This window comes from Trachurus trachurus (genome assembly GCF_905171665.1).
Source record: "Trachurus trachurus genome assembly, chromosome: 9".
Taxonomy (NCBI): domain Eukaryota; kingdom Metazoa; phylum Chordata; class Actinopteri; order Carangiformes; family Carangidae; genus Trachurus; species Trachurus trachurus.
The window spans coordinates 1,850,982-1,873,274 of record NC_139895.1 but is presented as its reverse complement, the minus strand read 5'-3'; the positions used below and the strand labels follow the sequence as shown (position 1 = coordinate 1,873,274).

Here is a 22,293-nt window from a genome sequence, read left to right as displayed (position 1 = left end):
TTACACAACAAAAGATGAGGAAAAAAAATATTATATATAGCCTATATTATATTCTCTAAATAACATACAAAAGATTGTTTTAAGTCTTAGTAAAATCGGAACTGGCAACAATATTAAATAGTTTCAAGAAAAACACAGGATATCTCTAAATGGGCTAATTTTAATCAGCCCCAGCTCACCGAGTCTGCTCTCATTCATTTTCCGACTGTGGATGATTGACAGGTGCCATGTCCCGCCCTCGCCATTGACCGACTGTTGGGGCTAACTTCATTCAGCCCACAGGCCGAGCGGTTCTGACCAATCAGCAGCGGGCTGACGCAGGGTCAGTGATTGACAGGCGTCATGTCCCGCCCCCTTGATTCACTTGTCATTGGGGCTAATTTCATTTAGCCCAACACCGCTGTTTCCAGACCAATGACAGGAACCGGAGGAAAAGTTGTGTTGTTGTGGGAGGGAGAAGACAGAAACAGCGGTGCTAGGCGAGAGAGAGAGAGAGAGAGAGAGAGAGAGAGAGAGAGAGAGAGAGAGACTGTGTGTGTATGTATGAGATAACCAGGTGAAGTTTTTTTTTTTTTTTTTGGACTAGACCCTTCTACTAAATGCAGTGTGTAGGCCTAATAGTTGCTATACTTTTGTGAGATGGGATAACCCAACTTTTAGCTGTGTTAACCATTTAATGGGTATAATTTATGTATTAGCCCACCCAACTAATTTGACCACCAGCCGCCACTGGTGAACTCACCTCAGAGTCTCCAGTCTACAGTTTGGACTCTCCAGTCCAGCACACAGAACCTCCACTGATGAATCACTCAGGATGTTGTCACTCAGGTCCAGGTGTCTCAGGTGGGAGGGTTTGGACTTCAGAGCTGAGGCCACGACTTCACAGTGACTCTCTGAGAGTTCACAATAAACAAGTCTGTGAAGAGAGAAAATATGAAACATGTTAGAATGAAATCAGATGAAAGCTGCAGTAAAAACACAGTTGATTTGATGCATCTGATGACAGGACGTGATGATGTGATGAACATCTGAGCTTCAGCTCATCTTCTCTGACTGAGTTTGACAGGAACCTCTGAGACCTGCACAGGTTTAATCTGGATCTGTGTTTTAGATGAAGATTCATCAGGTTTGAACAAAACCAAGGAGTGAAAAAAAAACTAAATGAGTGTTTTTGTTGATTAAACCGCAACAATCACAACGAACTGAAGATCCACATGTTGGAGCTCACAGCTTTTCACCTTAAAAAATAAAACACAACTCACTTGGAAATGTTTCAAAGTCAAACTGAGAATAATGAAAATCAGTGAAAACTGTGTTTATCTGAACTCGATTAAACTACTTGTGGCGGGATGGGGTGGTTGCCGAACAACGCCAGAATGTGGCAAGGTGAAGAGGGCCCGGGCGGGGATTGAACCCACACCTCCCGGGTAAGAGTCATGTGTGCTTGCCAGTCACCCAAAGGGACATCCCCTTGGCCAAGTAGCCAGGGCACATGATCAATTGGAGGCATAGTGACAGGAACCTCAACTGTCACATACTGATCAATAATTATATTGATTATGTCTGGACTCACTCAGCCTTCCTGCAGTTCCTCACAGCTGGGATCAGTCTCCGTCGTCCCTGATCTGATGTGTTGTACTTCTTCAGGTCCAACTCGTCCAGAACCTGGTCTGACATCTGCAGCGTGTAGGCCAGAGCTGAACACTGGATCTCAGAGAGTTCCTCTGATCTGTTCTCTGACTCCAGGAACTGTTGGATCTCCTGATGAACTGACTGGTCCTTCATCTCTGTCAGACAGTGGAAGATGTTGATGCTTCTGTCAGGAGAGATGTAAACACTGTTTATCTCCTTCAGGTTGTTGATGGTTCTCTGGATGGTTCCTGGACTGTTGTCTGTCTGACCCAGCAGACCTCCTAACAGCCTCTGGTTGGACTCCAGAGAGAGGCCATGAAGGAAGCGAACAAACAGGTCCAGGTGACCATTTCTGCTCCAGAGGGATTTCTGCATGGCTCTCTTCAAGAAGTCATCCAGGGTTAGAGGACTGTCATTGATTGCTGGATGACTGTTACTGTTTGATGGAGGACTGTCATTGATTGCTGGATGACTGCGTGTCTTAAATCTAAAAAACTTGGAAAACTTCTTTAAGAAAGATTTTGGCTTTGGCTTTGATTCTCCCTGTTTGTGATCTTCTTCCAGGAAGTTCACTTGGCGTAAAACGTTAACGTATTGCTCTTCTAGGAAGTTCTCCAGGACTGGTGTGTTTCTGTTGGTGAAACAGTGGAACATGTAGACTGCAGCCAGAAACTCCTGGACACTCAGATGAACAAAGCAGTAGACTGTTTTCTGGAAGATCACACTCTCTCTTTTGAAGATCTCAGTACAGAGTCCTGAGTTCACCAAGGCCTCTGTGACATCCAGACCACACTGCTCCAGGTCTTCTTGGTAGAACATGATGTTTCCTTCCTCCAGCTGTTCAAACGCCAGCCTCCCCAGCTTCAGAAGAACTTCCCTGTCGGCCTCCGTCAGCTCCTGTGGACTCGTCTCATGTCCTTCACCGTACTTGTTCTTCTTCCTCTTTGTCTGGACCATCAGGAAGTGTGAGAACAGGTCCGTCGTGGTCTTGGGCAGCTCTTCTCTCTGGTCTGTGGTCAACATGTGCTCCAGAACTGTAGCACTGATCCAGCAGAAGACTGGGACTTGACACATGATGTGGAGGGTCCTGGACGTCTTGATGTGTGAGATGATTCTTCTGGACAGATCTTCATCACTGGACCTCCTCCTGAAGTACTCCTCTATCTGGTCGTCAGTGAAGCCTCGGACCTCTGTTACCCGGTCGACACATGAAGGAGGGATCTGATTGGCTGCTGCAGGTCTGGAGGTGATCCAGACCAGAGCCGAGGGAAGCAGATTCCCCCGGATGAGGTTTGTCAGCAGCACGTTGACTGATGACGTCTGTGTGACATCAGACACAACCTCCCTGTTGTTGAAGTCCAGTGACAGTCGGCTTTCATCCAGGCCGTCAAAGATGAAGAGAAGTTTACAGACAGCCAGCTGCTCTGCTGTGACCTTCTGTAATGTTGGATGGAAAACATGGAGCAGCCTGAGAAGACTCAACCGCTGATCTCTGATCAGGTTCAGCTCCCTGAACGAAAGCAGAACCAGCAGACTGACATCTTGGTTCTCCAAGCCCTCGGCCCAGTCCAGAGTGAACTTCTGCACCGAGACGGTTTTTCCAACGCCAGCGACGCCGTTGGTCAGAACCACTCTGATGGGTCTCTGTTGGACAGGTGAGACCGTAGAGACGTCCTCTCTCTGTTGGACAGGTGAGACCGTAGAGACGTCCTCTATCTGTTGGACAGGTGAGACTGTAGAGACGTCCTCTCTCTGTTGGACAGGTGAGACCGTAGAGACGTCCTCTCTCTGTTGGACAGGTGAGACCGTAGAGACGTCCTCTATCTGTTGGACAGGTGAGACCGTAGAGACGTCCTCTCTCTGTTGGACAGGTGAGACTGTAGAGACGTCCTCTATCTGTTGGACAGGTGAGACCGTAGAGACGTCCTCTCTCTGTTGGACAGGTGAGACTGTAGAGACGTCCTCACTCTGTTGGACAGGTAAGTCTTTAAAGATGTCCTCTCTCTGTTGGACAGGTGAGACCGTAGAGACGTCCTCTATCTGTTGGACAGGTGAGACCGTAGAGACGTCCTCTCTCTGTTGGACAGGTAAGTCTTTAAAGATGTCGTTGCACTTGATTGTAGTCTCATGGAGGGTCTTCTTCTTGGACGTTGTCTCCAGCTGTCTCACCTCATGTTGGGTATTAACCTCTTCACTCTGTCCCTCTGTGATGTAGAGCTCAGTGTAGATCCTGTTGAGGAGGGTTCCACTTCCTGTTCCACTTCCTGTTCCTTCAGTCACTCGTTCACATCTGCTCCTCAGACTGATCTTATGTTGATCTAAAACCTCCTGCAGACCACCATCTGCTGAGAGAGAAGAGACAGAGTCAGACTGAAGACAGAGAGTCTGACAATCTGATCAGATTATTTAAGAGAGAAAATTAGAAACAGTGAAAGTCATCACTCATAGTTGATCTTTTTTTTTTGTAAGTTGTGGGAGCAGAACTGAGAACATCAGAGACACTCTGGTTTTTAAAAATGCAGCCTCTTGGACGAGATCTGAAACGTCTTTAACAATCTACAACCAAGTCCAGTTGACCTAGATCCAACTTCGTCATAACGCTGGGTCCTTGTTATTTTCATCTGAACTGAACGTTCGGCTCATAAAAACAGCACAGGAACAGGTTATTCAGCAGAACTTGTGTACTTTTTTAATGTCCACTCCAAAACAAGACAAACAGTGCTGTGGTGACACTGCCATCACACTGCACCTTATCGCTCCACCCAGTCTAAACCAATGAAAACACTAAGGACAAACTACAGAGTAGAAAGTAGTACAGAATATTTTTAATCACATCATGGATTTTTCTAATCATAGAACACATCTAATCAATAACAAAACCCCTTTATGTTTTCTTCAAACTAACTCTTCACAAAAATGAATTCCATCTTAGATTAGTTTGAAAATCTTGTAAGTTATTGTTCCTCATTGCCAATAGTGACATCATTTTAAATGTCCATCCTCCTAAAACAGGCCAAGTGTCAGGTAAAAGTCATAAAACTAAAAGAAGAACATCTGAACATGACACATCAGGTATGAAGCAAAATTAGTTTATTGTTTACATGAGTGTGGAAAAGTCTGGACCATATCATGGTTCATAGCCGAGTGTTGTCTGACTAGAGGCCATTACATTACAGTTCTCTATCATTACTGCTGTGATTGTTCATCAATATATTTTATAATTTAACAAACACCTGTTGGTTTCTACATTCTACATTACACCTACATTTTCAGGTTTAGATCAGTTTGTGTTATTGGACAAGTAAGACACAACAACTACAGAGACTTACCTGTCCAGTCCATCACAGAGCTGCTCTGATTGGCTGTCTGCAGTCCACCTCTGGTTCTGGGTCTTTGTCCACACTGGGGACAGGAGGGGGGTCCTGAAGAACCAGACTGGTCCCAGTCTGAGGTGAAGCACTGTCTGCAGAACCAGTGTCCACAGCTGGTGGAGACTGGATCCTTCAGGACGTCCTGACAGAGACCACAGCAGGACAGCTGCTGGTCCACAGAGACACCACTCCTCTTCCTCTCTCTGTGAAGACATGGACACATTTCTGTTTAAACTAGAGCCACCTCCTCCAGCTCGTTTCCTCCTCCTCTCAGACTAGTTCCAGATGATCTGACCCCTGTTTGTCCAGAGTCTCAGAGAATATTCATAGTTTCTCTGACATCTTCTCATGTTTACTTTGTTTTGACTTTCATCTTTAGTGACAAAAATCTAATCACTTAGTTCTTGAGCCAAGATGAACAGTTGTGCCAAATTTGAAGACGTTCCCCTTGTTTCAGAGATTTTTCAGATTAAATTAGGATGAATTGATGAAATATTGGTAAATAAAGACTCAAGACTTTACACAACAATTAAAGGTGTTCAGAAAAGAAAATTGAATTTGAGCCCACTGTGGGCCTTAAACCAACACTAAGGAACTTTTCAACCTTCATATAACATTTTCATAACTTTTGTGATGGTACATCGACTTACAACAGGTTGAATGACACCTCTGTCATGGCCTGAGGGGGTCTGTATCATTATGGTCTGTATCGCCTTCACTGGCACTAAGAAGCTTTGAGGAGCATGGTGGGAAACCGGCTCTCACTTAAGTTTCACTTGCGCAAGTCACGACGAGGAGGGAGCAGCAATGCAGCACCCTTCCCTCTGTTTACTGTGAAATGATCTGCTGGTAACAGAAACTTAGTTTGGACGTCTTCTGTTAATTTCCATGCACCGGGAGATCAGGATGTTTACGGCGCTACGCGCTAGTGCTCATGGGAAATGGAGTCTTCCTTCAGGCAAAACACTACCGCTTTGGGCCACTGGCGCCGCCAAACTCAACCAAAACTGAAAGTTCTTTAGTACTGCTTTAACATTAGTGTAGTAACTCATCTATCAGACGATGGAGCCCAAACTTTGTGCAAAATTCTATTTTCGAGTAGTACCCGGACTGGGATGGAGATTAAGTTCTGTATTTTCCTCTTTATTTTATTTTATATTGGTGTATTGAAAACATTGATAGAGTCTTCAAATCAAGCACTGAAGAGAGTTAAAGTTTGATGCAGTAGAGTTTTAGGCCGCGTTCAGACTGCAGGCAAAACTGATTCAAATCTGATTCCTTCTCATATCCGATTTTTAGGGCTGACTGTCCACACTGTTTTTAGCAAGTGTCCAAATCGCATTTGGCTCTGTTCAGACTGGGCCACATTATTGACCCATCTGACAGGTTGCTGTAGCAACGACGTCGGAGCGGAGGCTACGCCGTATGTGACAGGCGATGCCTCGCGGACGCGACGGCTACTTTCGCTGCAGCACAGTGATCTGTCTGGCGCTGCAGCCGCACTACCCCACTAATTTCAACCTCAGTCCGCCTGGTGTGTCTGTGTGTACATGTACGTGTACCAGAGACTGGTGTGTATGTGTGTGTGTGTGTGTGTGTGTGTGTGTGTGTGTGTGTGTGTGCGTGTGTGTGTGTGTGTGTGTGTAGCCACAGAGACGGGAAACTCCAGCACCCCAGAGCTGGGAGCGCGACGTCGCCGTCACTCCTGTCGCCAGCAACACGGTAGTTTGCATAAAAGAAAAGTAACAAGGAGGAAATGGATATTTAACTGGAGCTCACGGGACCATACGGGACCTGTAACACCGTGACAGCGCCGCGGAGAGTGACGTCACGGACAGTCCAAACCGATCTGAGTGTTTGGAGCTGTTCAGACTGAGACGCATCTGTCCAAATGTGATCTGAAACTACCTCCCGGAGGTGGTTTCGATCCATTTCGCAAAAATCGGATTTCATGTGATTTGGGACTGTTCAGACTTCAAAAGAGTCATCCGGTTCCAATCTGGATGGGATAAAAATCGGATTTTTGCTGGCAGTCTGAACGCGGCCTTATTCACATTGCCGTCAATAAGACCCGAGTCGTACACAAGGGGAACAAGGCCCTCTCTGATAACACAGCACGACTGACTTCACCCTCCTTTACAACACCATTTATACTTTTCACATCAAACACTGGACTTGGACATCTTTTTCCCATCCACCATTTTCACCGTTAATCCTTTCCACCATTTCTCCAACTGGCAAACTGTGCGGGTCCTTCTTATCTCCGCTCTTCCGCACAGATATCCTCTACCTGTTGCTGATATGATATGCAGGCCCCTGTTTTTCTACTCATAATTCATGGCATAAGTGCCCCTTTTGTGACCGGCCACTCATATGGAGGGGGGCGCCTACTACCGGCAAGGCTGCAGGCTGAAGTCTTTCCTGTGTCCCCCTCCTCCTCTGCACAATCACTCATCTTCTGTATTTCAGTCAGTTTGAGAGTGAAACCATTAACACTGACGGTTAGTGCAAAAACACAGGAAGTACCCTCAAGTCTGACAGAACAGGAAGTAACAAACACACACACGGTTAAACTCAACACTGCACCTCACACAGCCAACAGATCCTCATCTTCTCCACAGTCCACACAGAAAAAACAGAATAACAACAGAACTCACCTGAGTAAAAACTTCAGCTTCAGTTCTCCGTCTGTGAGTTTAATGATTAACTGAGCAGAGCTCCTCCTCTCTTCTGCTTCTACTGGGCGTAGCCCACAGACTGCATAGCACATAGATTCATGCTTTATATTCACCACTTTCTTTTCCCATGATCCATTGCGTCACACCACAACGGAAGTCAGTTTTCAACTTTCGTTTCACTCTAGCATTCTAGCAAGCAGTTAGTTGGTAACGTTAGCCAGCAGTTTATTGTTAAAAGGCCAATGTTTTGGTTGTTTAACCTTCGTCAGGGCGTCAAACAGTGAGACTGAGAGCCAGCCTCTTTTGTAGGCTGGTGGGTCTGCATGATCCAATCGGAATACACCACATGACATAGAGGGGGCCGCAGCTCATCCCACACACCAAGTTGGTGGGGGGGACAGCTCTCCATTCCAACAGACCTCCACTTCGACACCCCACTGTTCCGAAATACCCCCACTTCGAAACACCACTGTTCAGACACCCTCCCCCCCGCAGCTGTCCACGGTGCTGAACCGCGTGACGTTGTTTACACTCTGTGTTGCAGCTTGTCTGTGAAACGTGCTGGGCAGATCTGTCCCACCTGCTTTCTCCCCGACTCTGTTGTTGGAGATCTCCCACACAGTAATAGAAATACACTTTTTTTCCCCCCCCCTTTTCGGAATAGCGGGGTCTTTAGAAAAAATAGAAAACCCCGCTATTACGATGAATGGAAGTCTATTGTCGGAAAGGCGGGGCTTCGGAAAGGCGGGGTGTAACCGTTGGTGGGCCATATATACAAAGCACGTACAGAATAATATGCAACATGAAACAAAAAAACAGAATATGATACATTCAAGACAGTCAACAATTTTTAGGATAAATAGAATAATGTCACATCTCAAGGTATAATCAATAGAAAAAAAGGTGATGATTATACCTCTAAAGTGTGGGCACTTTGGATAATTAAATCAACAAGAACACACATTAAATGCTCCCACGACATTATGTGTATAAAACATCATGTGAGAAAAATAACTCATGTGAAAAATATATACTATAGTATAATTAGTGAGCATCTCCTGATGGCGTGTCCTAATCGACCCGTTCCGTAGAAATGGAAAAAAGTGTGTGTTTCTTGTTGATTTAATTATTATTCCATCATGAAACCTACAATTACTACACTGTAAATATTTAACTATTTGATACCAGACAGTCAGAGAATTTGATATAGGTAATGAACCCAATATGTAACTGTGTCGTCCAAATCTTTGCGCCACAACATAGCAGATCTTGTCTAAAAGGAGGATGACATGAAGCATACTCATACTCAGGAGGCGCTTCCCTTTGTCCAATGTGTGTCGTTACTCTTTTATTTCAGCACTCTACTGGTGAATATTAGTTCCACTATGTAAACACTATATCCTACAGTTCCTTTTTAAAGGGGAACTATGCAAGTCTGCTCACTTTTTTGCTGTTTTGGTTACACTCCTCTCCTCCATGTGCAATTTACAGTGCATCTAAAATCAGTTCTTTTTCCCCCCCTCTCTTCTCTCTGCTGTGGAGCGTCGTTACGGTGAGCGTGTTACGTCATTTCCTGCCTGTACCTGCTGCACTGTTGCTGTGTTGTGTTAGACTTTCTCAATCTTCCGTCTAGTGTTCTGCTAATTTAATCACTTTTAGCACCAGTGTACACCACGTTTTGCTACAATACACAACTTTCTGTCACTCAAGTCTTTAACAGGATTTGTTTTGTATTTCCCCATTCAACTTGTTGTATTTGCCACAGGTCCGCTAGTCTAGCTTAGCATACTAGCTTAGCATACTAGCTATGGCTTCTTCCTCCCCCTCTCCCTCCCTCTCCTGCTCTGTGTGTCAGATGTTTAGCCACTCCTCTGCCTCCTTTAGTGATAACGGTATGTGTAATAAGTGTAGCTTGTTTGTAGTTCTGGAGACGAGGCTCAGCGAGTTAGAGTCCCGGCTCCGCACCATGGAGGCTAGTCCAGCTATAGTAGCTTCACAGTCCAGCTTAGCCGGTGCGGAGCCACCTAGCCTAGCCGCCGCTAGCAGTTCCCCCCCAGCCCCCGAGCAGCCGGGAACTAGCCAGTCCGGCTGGGTGACAACAAACCGAGGGAAACATAGACACAAAAAGCCCGTGTTGGCCCACCAACCCCTTCACGTCTCCAACAGCTTTTCCCCACTCAGCGACACACCCGCTGAGAACGTAACTCAACATGTCGGCTCTGTTGCTCACAGCCCCGCTGTGAAGTCGGCATTAGTCATTGGCAGCTCCATTTTACGGAACGTGAAGGTAGAGAATTCAGCGAGCATAAAGTGCATCCCAGGGGCCAGAGTGGGCGACGTTGAGGCTAATCTGAAGCTGCTGGCATGTAAACGTAAGGTTAAATACAGTAAGATTGTAATCCATGTCGGCGCTAATGACACCCGGCTTCGCCAGTCGGAGTTAACTAAGGTTAATATGGCTTCGGTGTGCAACTTTGCAAAGACAATGTCGGACTCCGTAATTTTCTCTGGCCCACTGCCCAATTTAGTGAGTGACGATATGTTTAGCCGCATGCGTTCATTCCATCGCTGGATGTCTAGGTGGTGCTTAGATAACGACGTGGCTTACATAGATAACTGGACCTCCTTCTGGGGAAAGACTGGTCTGATTCGGAGAGATGGCGTCCATCCTACTCTGGATGGCGCATCCCTCCTATCTAGGAATATAGGGAACTTTATTAGCCATGCTAATCCCTGACAAGCACCCAGAGTTCAGACCAGCAGGCAGAGCCGCAGTTTAACACGCCCCTCTGCTGGGTCCTTCGTGTTGTCACCCACCCAGCCTATAGAAACTGTGTCTGCCTCGAGGCTGTCTAAGCCTAAACCCCAATCTAGAGGAGTTGTTTATAGCAACTTAGTTAAAATCAAAACCACTGCTCCAGCAAGCCAACCCAATAGAACTATTAAATGTGGTTTGCTCAATATTCGTTCTCTCCCATCCAAGTCTCTCCTAGTGAATGACTTAATTACAAGTCACCATATTGACATATTAACACTAACTGAGACCTGGTTGCAGCAAGATGAATATGTTAGTTTGAATGAATCTACCCCTCCTAGTTACATTAACTGTCATGTGCCTCGTAACACAGGCCGAGGAGGAGGAGTGGCTGCTATTTATCAGTCAAATCTGATTATCAACCCTAGACATAATAGTTCATATAATACATTTGAAAGCCTTACTGTCAGCCTCTCTCACCCAGACTGGAAAGCAGAAAAACCACTCTTACTTGCTGTAGTGTATCGTCCTCCTGCACCTTATTCTGAGTTTCTAGAAGAATTCCCTGACTTTCTGTCAAATTTAGCAATGAGCTCAGACAAAGTCATTATAGTAGGTGACTTTAACATTCATGTGGACGTCGATGATGATTGTCTGGCTACTGCATTCAAGTCACTTTTGGATTCAGTCGGCTTCTCTCAGAGGGTAAACAAACCCACTCACACTTTTAATCATATCCTTGACTTAGTACTTACTTATGGAATAGAAGCTGACCATGTCACAGTTCTTCCTGTCTCGCACTCTCTCTGTGTTTCCGCAGATCCACCGGAGCTCCATCTCTCTGCACCAGCCGCCGCCTGCATCGCCCCCCTCCCACCTCTCCCCCTGCTGTTAGACCGGCCTCCCCTCCCTTCCCATGGACCAGTCTACCACCCAGTCCTCCCATCGAGCTGACCGGCTCTCCCTGCCCCCCCCCCCTCCCCTCACCAGAGACTGCCTTCATCAACTCCTGCTAACATTTCCATTCCATTCGCACATTCTGTGACAAACTGTAAACTGTTTTCTTGTCTGTAACAACATCTATTGCACGTCTGTCCGTCCTGGGTGAGGGATCCCTCCTCTGTTGCTCACCCTGAGGTTTCTCCGATTTTTCCCTGTTAAAAGGGTTTTCCATGGAGTTTTTCCTCAGTCGATGTGAGGGTCTAAGGACAGAGGATGTTGTTACGATGCCATGTAAAGCCCTTTGAGACAAACTGGTTGTAAAAACGGGCTATACAAATAAAATTGCCTTGCCTTGCCTTTCCAACAACGAGGCCGGTGAGAAATCAATCCATGGAGCGGTGGATGAGGTTATTTATCATCTACCATGTTACCATGTGTATATCTGTGTAGTCTTATCTGTCATCAACAAGAGATTACGGGTTACGGGTTAGCGCGTTACGTTTGTGTGGCGGTGTCGCCATGGAGACGAGAGCTGGGACACCGGGTCGGAGGCTCTGATCTTACAAGTTTGTTTTTCAGCCAAGAGACGCTCCATTCTCCCTGGAACTAGTCACTAGTCATTGATTTATCCAGAACTAGGACTCTGGAGCTGGAGACAAGGGACACACGGTTCCTCTTTTAGCAGTTTTTTTTTTTTGTGCAGATAAGAACAACATGAACCTGCTTCTGATGAACTGGCTCAGTGTGGCTGCTGGTCTGAGGACAGTAGTTAACTGTCACATATAGTGGGGTTAATGTAGACGTACGGAGGCTAATCATCCTCCAGTAAACACACACACACACTGTAAAGGTAATCTTCCTTTACTGGCAGGTGAATGTGATATCACAGTTTGGAAAAAGAGAAATAAAACAGATTCAATGACACTTTGACTGTGAGCTAATAATAGTAATGACATCAATCTGTGCAGTGGGGCTGCAACTAATTTTCATCGTCGATTATTCTGTCGATTATTTAATGTTAAATGTTAAAAAATGTTGAAAAACATCAATCAGTGTTTCTCAAACCACCAGACGACGTCCTCAAATGTCTTGTTTTGTCCACAAACCAAAGAGAGACTCAGTTTATTGTCATAAAGGAACAAAGAAACCAGAAATATTCACATTGAAGAAGCTGGAATCAGAGAATTTTGACTTTTTTTTCTTAAAATCTACTCAAACCGATTATTAGATTATCAAAATAGTTGAAGATCAATTTAATAATTGATTAATTGTTGCAGCTCTACTGTGCAGTTCACATGTTTCCTGTTTACAGATGACACTTTTATCTTTATCCACACAGCTCTCTGTGGTTCAGTCCAGCTCTTCTGCTGCAGTCATGGTGACGATGGTGACGATGGTGATGATGGTGACCATGGCGACTACGGGCAGCTGACTGTCTGCAGCTCCTCAGCGTACGTCAGCAGGACCATAACGTACTCTGAGCAGCTAGGAGGGGTACAGAGCGGCGGCCAGGCCTCCACCAGGGCCTCGGAGTCCAGAGCCAGACGATACCTGCACCGCACAAACACAACGCAGCAGGTGACAGTGTTGGTCAAGCTACTTGGAAAATGTAGTGAGCTAAGCTACAAGTTACTCTACATGAAATGAAGCTTCACTACACTGAAGCTACCCACCAGAGAAATGTAGCAAGCTACGCTACAATAAAATGACAAAAGTAGCTTAGCTACTAGATCAAACCAACTTCATTCCAAGTCATTGCTTTCTAGAGATCAATAAAACTTTAAGACAAACAGATTGGCAAAAAATGTTCATTTTAATAGTTTAGGCTATTTAAAAAAAAAACTGCAAAAATAATATTTGAGTTAACAGCTTCTCCTCTTGTCATTTGTCCTACCTCCTGCCTAAATGCCCTTCTACACACACACACGTTTGATGTTTTCTGACTGAATTGTGAGCTTAGCTGGCAATTGTTGTGTTAGCTTCGGGAAAATACCTTAATGTGAATGTGTGTCCTCAAACCCCTATTTGACGTGTTGGACGTTAAAGGGATAGTTCAACATTTTGGCAAATTGGCCCATTGCCATAATCGCTATAGTCATAGCAGTAGGTTCGTTACCTTTATTTGTCGGTGTAAGCTATTTTTAGAACGGAGGAGCGGAGAGGCAGGCTGCTCAGAGCTACGCTATGGAGGCTAAAGGAATTTCTTGGTTTCCCTCATCAAACTCATCAAATACAAAATCCCAAAACTCCAAAACGCTTTCGTGGACAAGTTGTGACCTGCACAATCACCACGCTATGAGATAATAATGGAACGTTACGAAACGGAGCCGTTTTCGAGGTAAATACAATGTAAATACAGAGGCTGCTTGCTGAAAAACTGTCCCTGAACGCAACGCGCATCAGTGGTTTTGCATGAATTTACCACTAAAACAGCTCCGTCTCGTAACGTTCCATTATTATCTCATAGCGTGGTGAATGTGCAGCTCACAACTTGTCCACGACAGCCTTTTGGAGTTGTTGGGTTGTGTATTTGATGAGTTTGATGAGGAAAACCAAGAAATTCCCTTAGCCTCCATAGCATAGCCCTGAGCAGCCTGGCGCTCCGCTCCTCCGTTCTAAAAATAGCTTACACCGACAATTAAAGGTAACGAACCTACTGCTATGACTATAGGGATTATGGCAATGGGCCAATTTGCCAAAATGTTGAACTATCCCTTTAAGCGCATCTTCATTTTTGGGTTGCAGAGGAAGCGTGCAAACGTGTAACGTGTAGGCAGGGTTCAAACTTACCTTTTTTGCTCACTGGCCAACTGGCCAACTGGCTAGTGAGCTTTAAAAATCTACTGGCCAGAAAGATTTTTTACAGGCCAAAAATTATGTATAGCTGTTTTGTATATTTTTCATTGTGTTGAACTGTTATAATACACTCATAAGCATTTTAACACATATCATAGCTATTAGCATATTTTTGTGTGGAATAAAGGAGTCAAGTTTGCCTTTTTTCCCTAAAAGGTTTATTTTAGGGATGCACATGGTTAACCCTTTAACCATTAACCTATAACAAGAACTTGACCGAATAATACTCTCAGTTATTTATTTATTTATTAGCTCCTTATGTCGTCAACTCATGGGGGCGTGTCGACATGTGCAGACTTCCACTGCCTTCAGTCATATTATTTAGTAGCTAAAAGTTTCACAGGAGGACTGACACTGTGCACCATGAAGGAAGATCAGACAATATGTAGCCTACACGGACATAGATGTGCATCACCTGTAATAACGGCGCTGCAATAAAAAAATAAAAAAATAAAAAAAAGACGTGGCAGCTCTCCTGCAGCTCCACAGAGGAGCTGTCAGAGGAGCTGCTGCTCCTCTCTCTTCAGTCTGGTGTTTGGCTGCACTTTAAATAAGAAAAGTTCCATAAACATGTGCGCTGCAATATCTGATCAATGCCACATCCATCGTGCTCTGTCTCAGCTGATCGCGCTCATATGGAACTTTTCTTATTGAAAGTGCAGCCAAACACCAGACTGAAGAGAGAGGAATACACACGTGCGACCACACTACTGAGAAATGTAGTTAAGTTACTAACGCCGCTACTTGTAACGTCGCTACTGCCCAACACTGGCAGGTGAGCAAAGGTCACACTGGAGTAGCTGCAGACGAGAGAGAGAGAGAGAGAGAGAGAGAGAGAGCGGTGGAGAGACACTGACCTGTAGTTGTTTTGGCCGAGCTTGACCACCGACCCGCTGGCTCCTATCACCAGGTACTGTCTGCCATGTTGGATGTCCACGGTGCTGCAGGTGGCCTTCTTCACCAGCTGCAGCTCCGTCCCCACACCCACCGCATCAAACTCTGCAGGACAGGGAGGGACAGCGTGGCGTCAGGAGTAGTTATGGCGACCGACAGGACGCGTAGACGTGACGCAGGCGACTCACCGTTATCTGCCGTCCTGATGATTTCAACTACGGAGGCTGTGTAGGTCATGAAGTCTCCTTCAGCTGCTGAGGACCTCACCTCCACCCTGTAGGCTGCAGGGAGGACACGGGGTTGGGCACGTTACTTTTAAAAAGGTATTAGTTATAGTTACTGGTTACTCGAGTAAGTAACTGAATTATTACATTATAAAACTAACTAACAACAGCTAACAGCTTTTTTCCGACCAGTTGATGAACTGAAACAAATGTGTATATAACGTACTACAATTTAACAGGTGTGTTATTATTTTGTGACGGGACTTCTTCAGTCAAGTAACGGCGCATTTTATTTAAATGTTAATTTTAATATGAAACAGTAACTTTTTTGATTACTGTTACTGAAAATAGAAGCGCCGTTAGTAACGCCGTTATTTTCTAACTGCGCGTTCACACCAAAAGCTTCCAAAGCGTCAAAACGCCTGAAGTCAATTCATCTTCAATGAGAGCCCGGCGACACTGAGCGACCAAAGCGTCAACTGAAGTCACCGCGCTTCCAAAGCGTCCAAAGCGTCCAAAGCGTCACCAGACGAGAAGTTTAGTCTTGGTTAACTTTAGGGTAATTAGCTATGACGCGGTTCGGCGGCAACCTGTCAGAATAGAGATGTCCTTTGGCTGCCTTTTTTTCCTTTTTTTTTGTCTTTCGTCTCCCCAATGACCAGCGCAATCGAACTGTGACATAAGTAACGGGACGAGCGACCGAAGCTGCTGAAAATATTTGCCATTTTGGAAGCTGTCTTGTCTGAAGCGCATCCTCAAGTGTTTTTAAGTCTTTGGAAGCTTTTGGTGTGAACGCACAGTAATGCCGTTAATTTCTAACACTGTTACTCCCGTCACTGGGGAGATGAGACGTTCAGGTGCTGGTCGTGTTCCTCACCTGTCTTCCTCCTTTTTTAATGAACTATTAGACGTATCATTTCAGAAAAATATAAAACATCAAATTAAATAAAGACCCAGTAAACTAAGAAGTGAAGAGTTTCTGACCGTAGACGATGTGAGGACGACACGTCTCCTTTATGCGTTTGTCCACCGTCAGGGTGAAGTCAGGGTTTCCTCTGAAGACGCTGCACGCCGCTACGACGAGGAGACACGTTAAATATGAAAGGTGAACACAACGGACAGACAGGTGTGTGTTCAGACAAGTGTGTGTTCTACAGACGTTACCTGTCATGCACTGACACTCCGGCGCTGCAGCGCCCAGACAGAGGCGCTGCAGCGTCCGCTCCTGGCTGGAGAACATCTTGGTGCACATGCTGTCTGGAGGAGAAACGTCCTTAAACTGTTACATCAGACTGACTCTGAGACTACATGTCCCATAATGCACTGCAGGTTGTAACTCTGACCTCTGGCGTGACGCTCGTAGACTTTGAAAACCGACTCGCCGGCTCTGATCACCGTGAACGTCGTCCTGGTCCGAAAACCAACGCACACGAAGATGTCAGAGGGAACCTGAGAGAACAGAACACAAGCTGCTCACAACAGAGTTATAGTAGTTCACTAAAACTCGCAGTGAAAAAATAATTTAGTAAATGACAATTTATCCAAAAACTAGAACTAAATAAAAACTCCAATTAACAATGTAAAACTAAGGTAAACTAAAGTTGAGTCAGATAATATCAGCTTTGGGCGTTTTCACACCTGAAAGTCCGAACCAAGTTCAGAACCAAGGTCCGTGTTTTGTTACATTGTAATACATTTAGTCCGGTTGGTTTTGGTTCAGTGGATTGATGGATTATCATAAACATGTTACGATGTGTGTATTTGTGTAGTCGTATCTGTCACAAACAAGCACTCTCATCTCTGCTCATCTGTGCTAAAGTGTCCTCTTGCAAGCCAAATATGTGCTAAAGTGCCCTTTGCCAAATGTGTGCCCAAGTGCCCTATTGCAAGCCAAATGTGTGCTAAAGTGCCCTCTTATGAGCCAAATGTGTGCTAAAGTGCCCTCTTATGAGCCAAATGTGTGCTAAAGTGCCCTCTTGGGAGCCACATGTGTGCTACAGTGCCCTCTTGGGAGCCAAATGTGTGCCACAGTGCCCTCTTGGGAGCCACATGTGTGCTACAGTGCCCTCTTGGGAGCCAAATGTGTGCTAAAGTGCCCTCTTAGGAGCCAAATGTGTGCTAAAGTGCCCTCTTGGGAGCCACATGTGTGCTACAGTGCCCTCTTGGGAGCCAAATGTGTGCCACAGTGCCCTCTTGGGAGCCACATGTGTGCCAAAGTGCTTTCTTGGGAGCCAAATATGTGCCAAAGTGTCCTCTCGGGAGCCAAATGTGTGCCAAAGTGCCTTCCTGGGAGCCACGTGTGCTAAAGTGCCCTCTTGGGAGCCACATGTGTGCCAAAGTGTCCTCTTGGGAGCCAAATGTGTGCCAAAGTGCCCTCTTGGGAGCCACATGTGTGCCAAAGTGCCCTCTTGGGAGCCACATGTGTGCCAAAGTGCCCTCTTGGGAGCCAAATGTGTGCCAAAGTGCCCTCTTGGGAGCCACATGTGTGCCAAAGTGTCCTTTTGGGAGCCAAATGTGTGCCAAAGTGCCCTCTTGGGAGCCACGTGTGCTTGTAACATCATCATTCCTATGTTCCCCACTTTGTATGGGATTGGGGATGACCCGGGGAACATAGGTACGCTCCTGAGAAAGGTGTGTGTGTGTGTGTGTGCGTGTGTGTGTGTGTGTGTGTCTCACTGAGTCCATCTGGATCTCCACAGTGTCTCCGTCCAGCTCATAGTGGGAGATGAGTGGCTCGTCAGAGTCTCTGAACTGTAAAACAACGACAGGTGAGTTCATCACAGGTGATGTGATGTCGCTCCGACTGATCTGAGCTCAGGGGGGAGGGGGCCTCACCTGTCTCAGGTCGTCCAGGTACGCCTCCACACCTGTCGGCAGCTGGATCTTCATCACTGTGAGCCTGGACGAGATGTCCACCTCATTGGGAGGAGGTTTATACCTGAAACACACACACACACACACACACACATTATAGGTGACATGAGAATAAACAACATACGATTGGTTGATTTACAGGTGAGTCAAGTTGTTTTCATACTTGACGCAGGCCGTCAGGTGAGGAGCCCTCAGACTGTCATCTGAGGGGGAGGAGCACAAATGTCAGGTGTGAAGAGGCAGGAAGCACAGGCACAAAGACAGGAGCAGGACAGGTGAGTTACCTGGGGAGACGCGCTCGCCCACCATCTCTATGTTGAACTCAAAGTTACAGCTCTGTATGGACGCCGTGGTCTGGTAGAAAACCGTCTTCATCTGGAAACACAGTCAGGACGAGTTAACGGACAGGTGAGGGGAGGGAGGCCTGAGCAGCCTGTGGCGCTTGAACGCATCTCCAAGACAAAAAGGTGACTGTGGTAGTTCTTTTAATGGTTTAATTTCCCAAAGCAGGTGAAAAACAAAGACAAACTTAATTCCACATTAAACACACGTTTCAAAAACACAGAAAATACCATCAAATTAACAAACAACAGCAACATTTTATCAAACCGGCCCATTGCCATAATCCCTATAGTCATAGCAGTAGGTTCGTTACCTTTAATTGTCGGTGCAAGCTATTTTTTAAAAAGGCGGAGCAGAGCCGTGAGCTGCTCAGAGCTACGCTACGGAGGCTCATTATGGGATTTCTTGGTTTCCCTCATCAAACTCATCAAATACACAATCCAACAACTCCACAACGCTTTGGTGGACAAGTTGTGACCTGCACATTCACCACGCTATGAGATAATAACACAACGTTACCAGACAGAGTTGTTTTAGAGGGAAATGATGAAAAACTGTCCCTGAAGGCAACGCACATCAGCAGTTTTGCAAGAATTTACCTCTAAAACAACTCTGTGTGGTAACGTTGTGTTATTATCTAGCCACCATTAGCGTGGTGAATGTGCAGCTCACAACTTGTCCACCAGAGCGTTGTGGAGTTGTTGGATTGTGTATTTGATGAGTTTGATGAGGGAAACCAAGAAATCCCATAATGAGCCTCCGTAGCGTAGCTCTGAGCAGCTCACGGCTCTGCTCCGCCGTTCTAAAAATAACACCGACAATTAAAGGTAACGAACCTACTGCTATGACTATAGGGATTATGGCAATGGGCCAATTTGCCAAAATGTTGAACTATCCCTTTAAAGTCTGTAAACAATAGTGATAGTCAAAAACTTTCTGTCAGTCAGTCGACACTGTTGAGACTGACTACCCACCCCCCAGTGACAAAATAATGTCACGCAAGAAATTATAAATTGCAGATTAAATATTTCTACAAAAACAAATTACAGAGTCTACAAACGTAGCTAAACATAACGGATTCATGTGCAGCAAATAAGAATTGTGGTTTGAATGTTTTTAAATGGCTACAACAGTCAGTGTCAATCAAACAGAATTAGACCACGCCCACCTTCACGGTCGCCACACCTGTCCCAGAGTCTGTGGACACGATGACGTCATCATCCTTCGTCACCTGTCCGAAACAGAAACGGGTGGAGAGGAAACAGGTGTGAGGTCCAGGGGGTGGTTAATGAAGCGCGCCGCGTTCAGCTGTCTCCGTCTCACCTCGATGGGCGTGGCCACAGACATGCTCTGGGTCAGGTGGGGACTCCCCAGCGTCCCGTATTTGCTTTTGCCGTAGCGGATGCTGACGCGCTGGTTGAGATGGGGTCGGCTGGTGGCGGCGCTGTACGCCGTCAGGGCCGCCAGGGTCAGGGCCGTGTCCTGGCAGAGGTCAAAGGAGAACCCATAGATGGACAGAGTACTTGAGTAAGAGTACAAATACTACTGGTCAAAATTACAAGAATTACAAGAAGTGTAAAGTTACAAGAAAAAGTAGCTCAGTTAACATGTTACTCGAGTAAGAGTAAAAAAGTACTTGCTTTTAAAGGTACTTAAGCATCCAAAAGTACATACTTTTAAATTTACTTTAAGAGTAAGAGTACATTTCTTATTTTTCACATCAATGAATTACTATATATTTTTCAAAATTAATTTAAGGACCTTTTAACTCTTGTTCCTGAGAATTAACTATTTGAAACCACCTGCACTGATGCTTTTAGAACCACAATGTTATATAAAGCTGCAGAAACACCTAGAAAAACACAACAAATCAAATGAATGGGATCATAAGAGGACAGCAATTGTCATTTTCATGTTTTACACCCCCCAATGCTGTATTTATGTGGTACCACAGGAGATTACAGGCAAACGTTGATAAAAATAACAATTCTTTAATTAAGTAATGCAGATGTTTATTAACAATCATTTAACTCTTGCGTGAAAACTGTAACCAAATGAACCTGCACCGTCCAACTAACTCTTACTCTTACTTTTCAGCGTTCCTAGAAATTAACTCAAGTAAAAGTAAAAATATTTGTCTTGGAAATGTATTCAAGTAAGAGTAATAAGTACCAAAGAAATCTAATACTCAAGTAAAGTACAAATCCTCTAGATATGTACTTAAGTACAGTACTCAAGTAAATTTACTCTGTTACTGTCCACCTCTGAGGAGAACCCATAGATATCTAGAAGAAGACTAGATGACTTTATATGAGATGAGTTTATACTGTTTATACTCTCCACTATATGAGTTCAGTGGTGTCTCTAAGGATTCCAGTCATGTACCATTAGATATTTGATTGTTTTCTGAGTTTTTGTTGTGGTTGAAGGAATTGCCCCCATAGAAGACAGCAACCCTATGTCACGTAAAGGCCACGCCCCCTGTCCGGTGAAAACAAAGAAGTCCTCAGTCTGTTCCAATACAAAAAACCACAATGCAAACAAGTTGTTGTGTGGTATATTGTTCGTCGAACAACTTAAAAGAACCTAACATCAGATTTTCCCTCCTCCCCTTAAGAGAGTGGGACAGGAAAATAAGAGATTTATGGCTTCAGGCCGTATGAAGAATGGACAGAAATGGCCTGAAGCCGTGGGACCTGGCTAGTCCACATGTGCTTGTGTGGTAAACCATTCAGGGGGGGCGACCGCCATTCCGAAGGTCCGCTATTCCTAAACTGTTCTAACCACTGCACTACGGCAACAATAGATTGATATGTTTCACTCAGCGTTATATACCGCGCCTCTCGCCGCTGAGTGGGCTCATTCTCCGGTAGGATTTATGGACATACATTCCCTAAATCTTAAATTTTTTTGGTAAAACGACGTGATATAGCTGTCTGCCTGACAAATGTTAGCTATTGCAGGAGGTTTCTAGCCTCGTAAACCAGCCTCTCGCGGAAATGCATTTCATTTCATTTCTCGGGAGAGTCTGGCCTCATTCCCCCTGTAAGCGTTTGGGGTGGGCGGGAGTAGTAGCGTTGACAGACAACCCCATTCAGCCAATCAGCAAGTTGGTGAAGTGACGGGGCGTTGCACCAGTCGGTCCCTGATTGGCCAACGTGCTGTGTCAATCACAGCGGCGACGCTGATTGGCTCGGCCTTCTGAGGGTTAGAATGGGGATGAGGCCAGACTCTCCCTCGGAATGAAATGAAATGCATTTCCGCGAGAGGCTGGTTTACGAGGCTAAGAGGTTTCCAGGCCGGTTAACGTTAGATAGGCCAAATCAAGACGGACGACAGCGGGATTTGTATTTACCGCCAGTCAAAGCCAGCAGTTTGTTTTCACCGGAATGGGGGTGTGGCCTCACTTGCTACTCTCATCTATAGGTTAGCGTTGTCGCTATCCCTAGCGCCGGGTAGCCATGGTGTAACTCCGTATGCCTGCATCAATTTTAGTCGAGTTTTTTGCCCCCCCCCCCCAACACTGGATGACCATCAGGACAACGATTTAGGGGTCAAAAATGACCAGAATTCCCCTTTAAGAAACTTTGACGGGTTCGACAATGACTTCCTGTTTACATCGTACCAGCCAGTAGCTGTCACTTTTCCGCTGTGTTGCTAAGCCTCCTCCCAGTCATGTGCAGTTTTCAACGAGGCCTTTGATAATCAATCAGTTACGATGTGTG

At 45.4% G+C, this 22,293-nt stretch overlaps 2 protein-coding genes across 2 annotated transcripts in view; both read right to left on the bottom strand.

Annotated features, from left to right (window-relative positions):
* Positions 1-11,220, bottom strand: part of LOC310991871 (uncharacterized protein) — a 41,647-nt gene extending 30,427 nt beyond the window's left edge. The window contains exons 1-4 of the mRNA XM_083979802.1: positions 4,962-11,220; positions 3,691-3,974; positions 1,574-3,312; positions 743-916 (exon numbers count right to left, since the gene is read on the bottom strand). Coding sequence (XP_083835928.1) covers positions 743-916; positions 1,574-3,312; positions 3,691-3,974; positions 4,962-5,226 — 2,462 coding nt within the window. The 5' untranslated portion in view covers positions 5,227-11,220. The remainder of the gene's footprint in view (positions 1-742; positions 917-1,573; positions 3,313-3,690; positions 3,975-4,961) is intronic.
* A 1,245-nt stretch (positions 11,221-12,465) lies between these two features.
* Positions 12,466-22,293, bottom strand: part of c5 (complement component 5) — a 53,668-nt gene continuing 43,840 nt past the window's right edge. Inside the window, exons 31-42 of the mRNA XM_083979801.1 lie at positions 19,892-20,050; positions 19,737-19,799; positions 18,511-18,601; positions 18,390-18,429; positions 18,188-18,290; positions 18,029-18,103; positions 16,696-16,801; positions 16,517-16,609; positions 16,337-16,426; positions 15,317-15,409; positions 15,092-15,233; positions 12,466-12,929 (exon numbers count right to left, since the gene is read on the bottom strand). Of these exons, the coding sequence (XP_083835927.1) occupies positions 12,797-12,929; positions 15,092-15,233; positions 15,317-15,409; positions 16,337-16,426; positions 16,517-16,609; positions 16,696-16,801; positions 18,029-18,103; positions 18,188-18,290; positions 18,390-18,429; positions 18,511-18,601; positions 19,737-19,799; positions 19,892-20,050 (1,188 nt within the window). The 3' untranslated portion in view covers positions 12,466-12,796. The remainder of the gene's footprint in view (positions 12,930-15,091; positions 15,234-15,316; positions 15,410-16,336; positions 16,427-16,516; positions 16,610-16,695; positions 16,802-18,028; positions 18,104-18,187; positions 18,291-18,389; positions 18,430-18,510; positions 18,602-19,736; positions 19,800-19,891; positions 20,051-22,293) is intronic.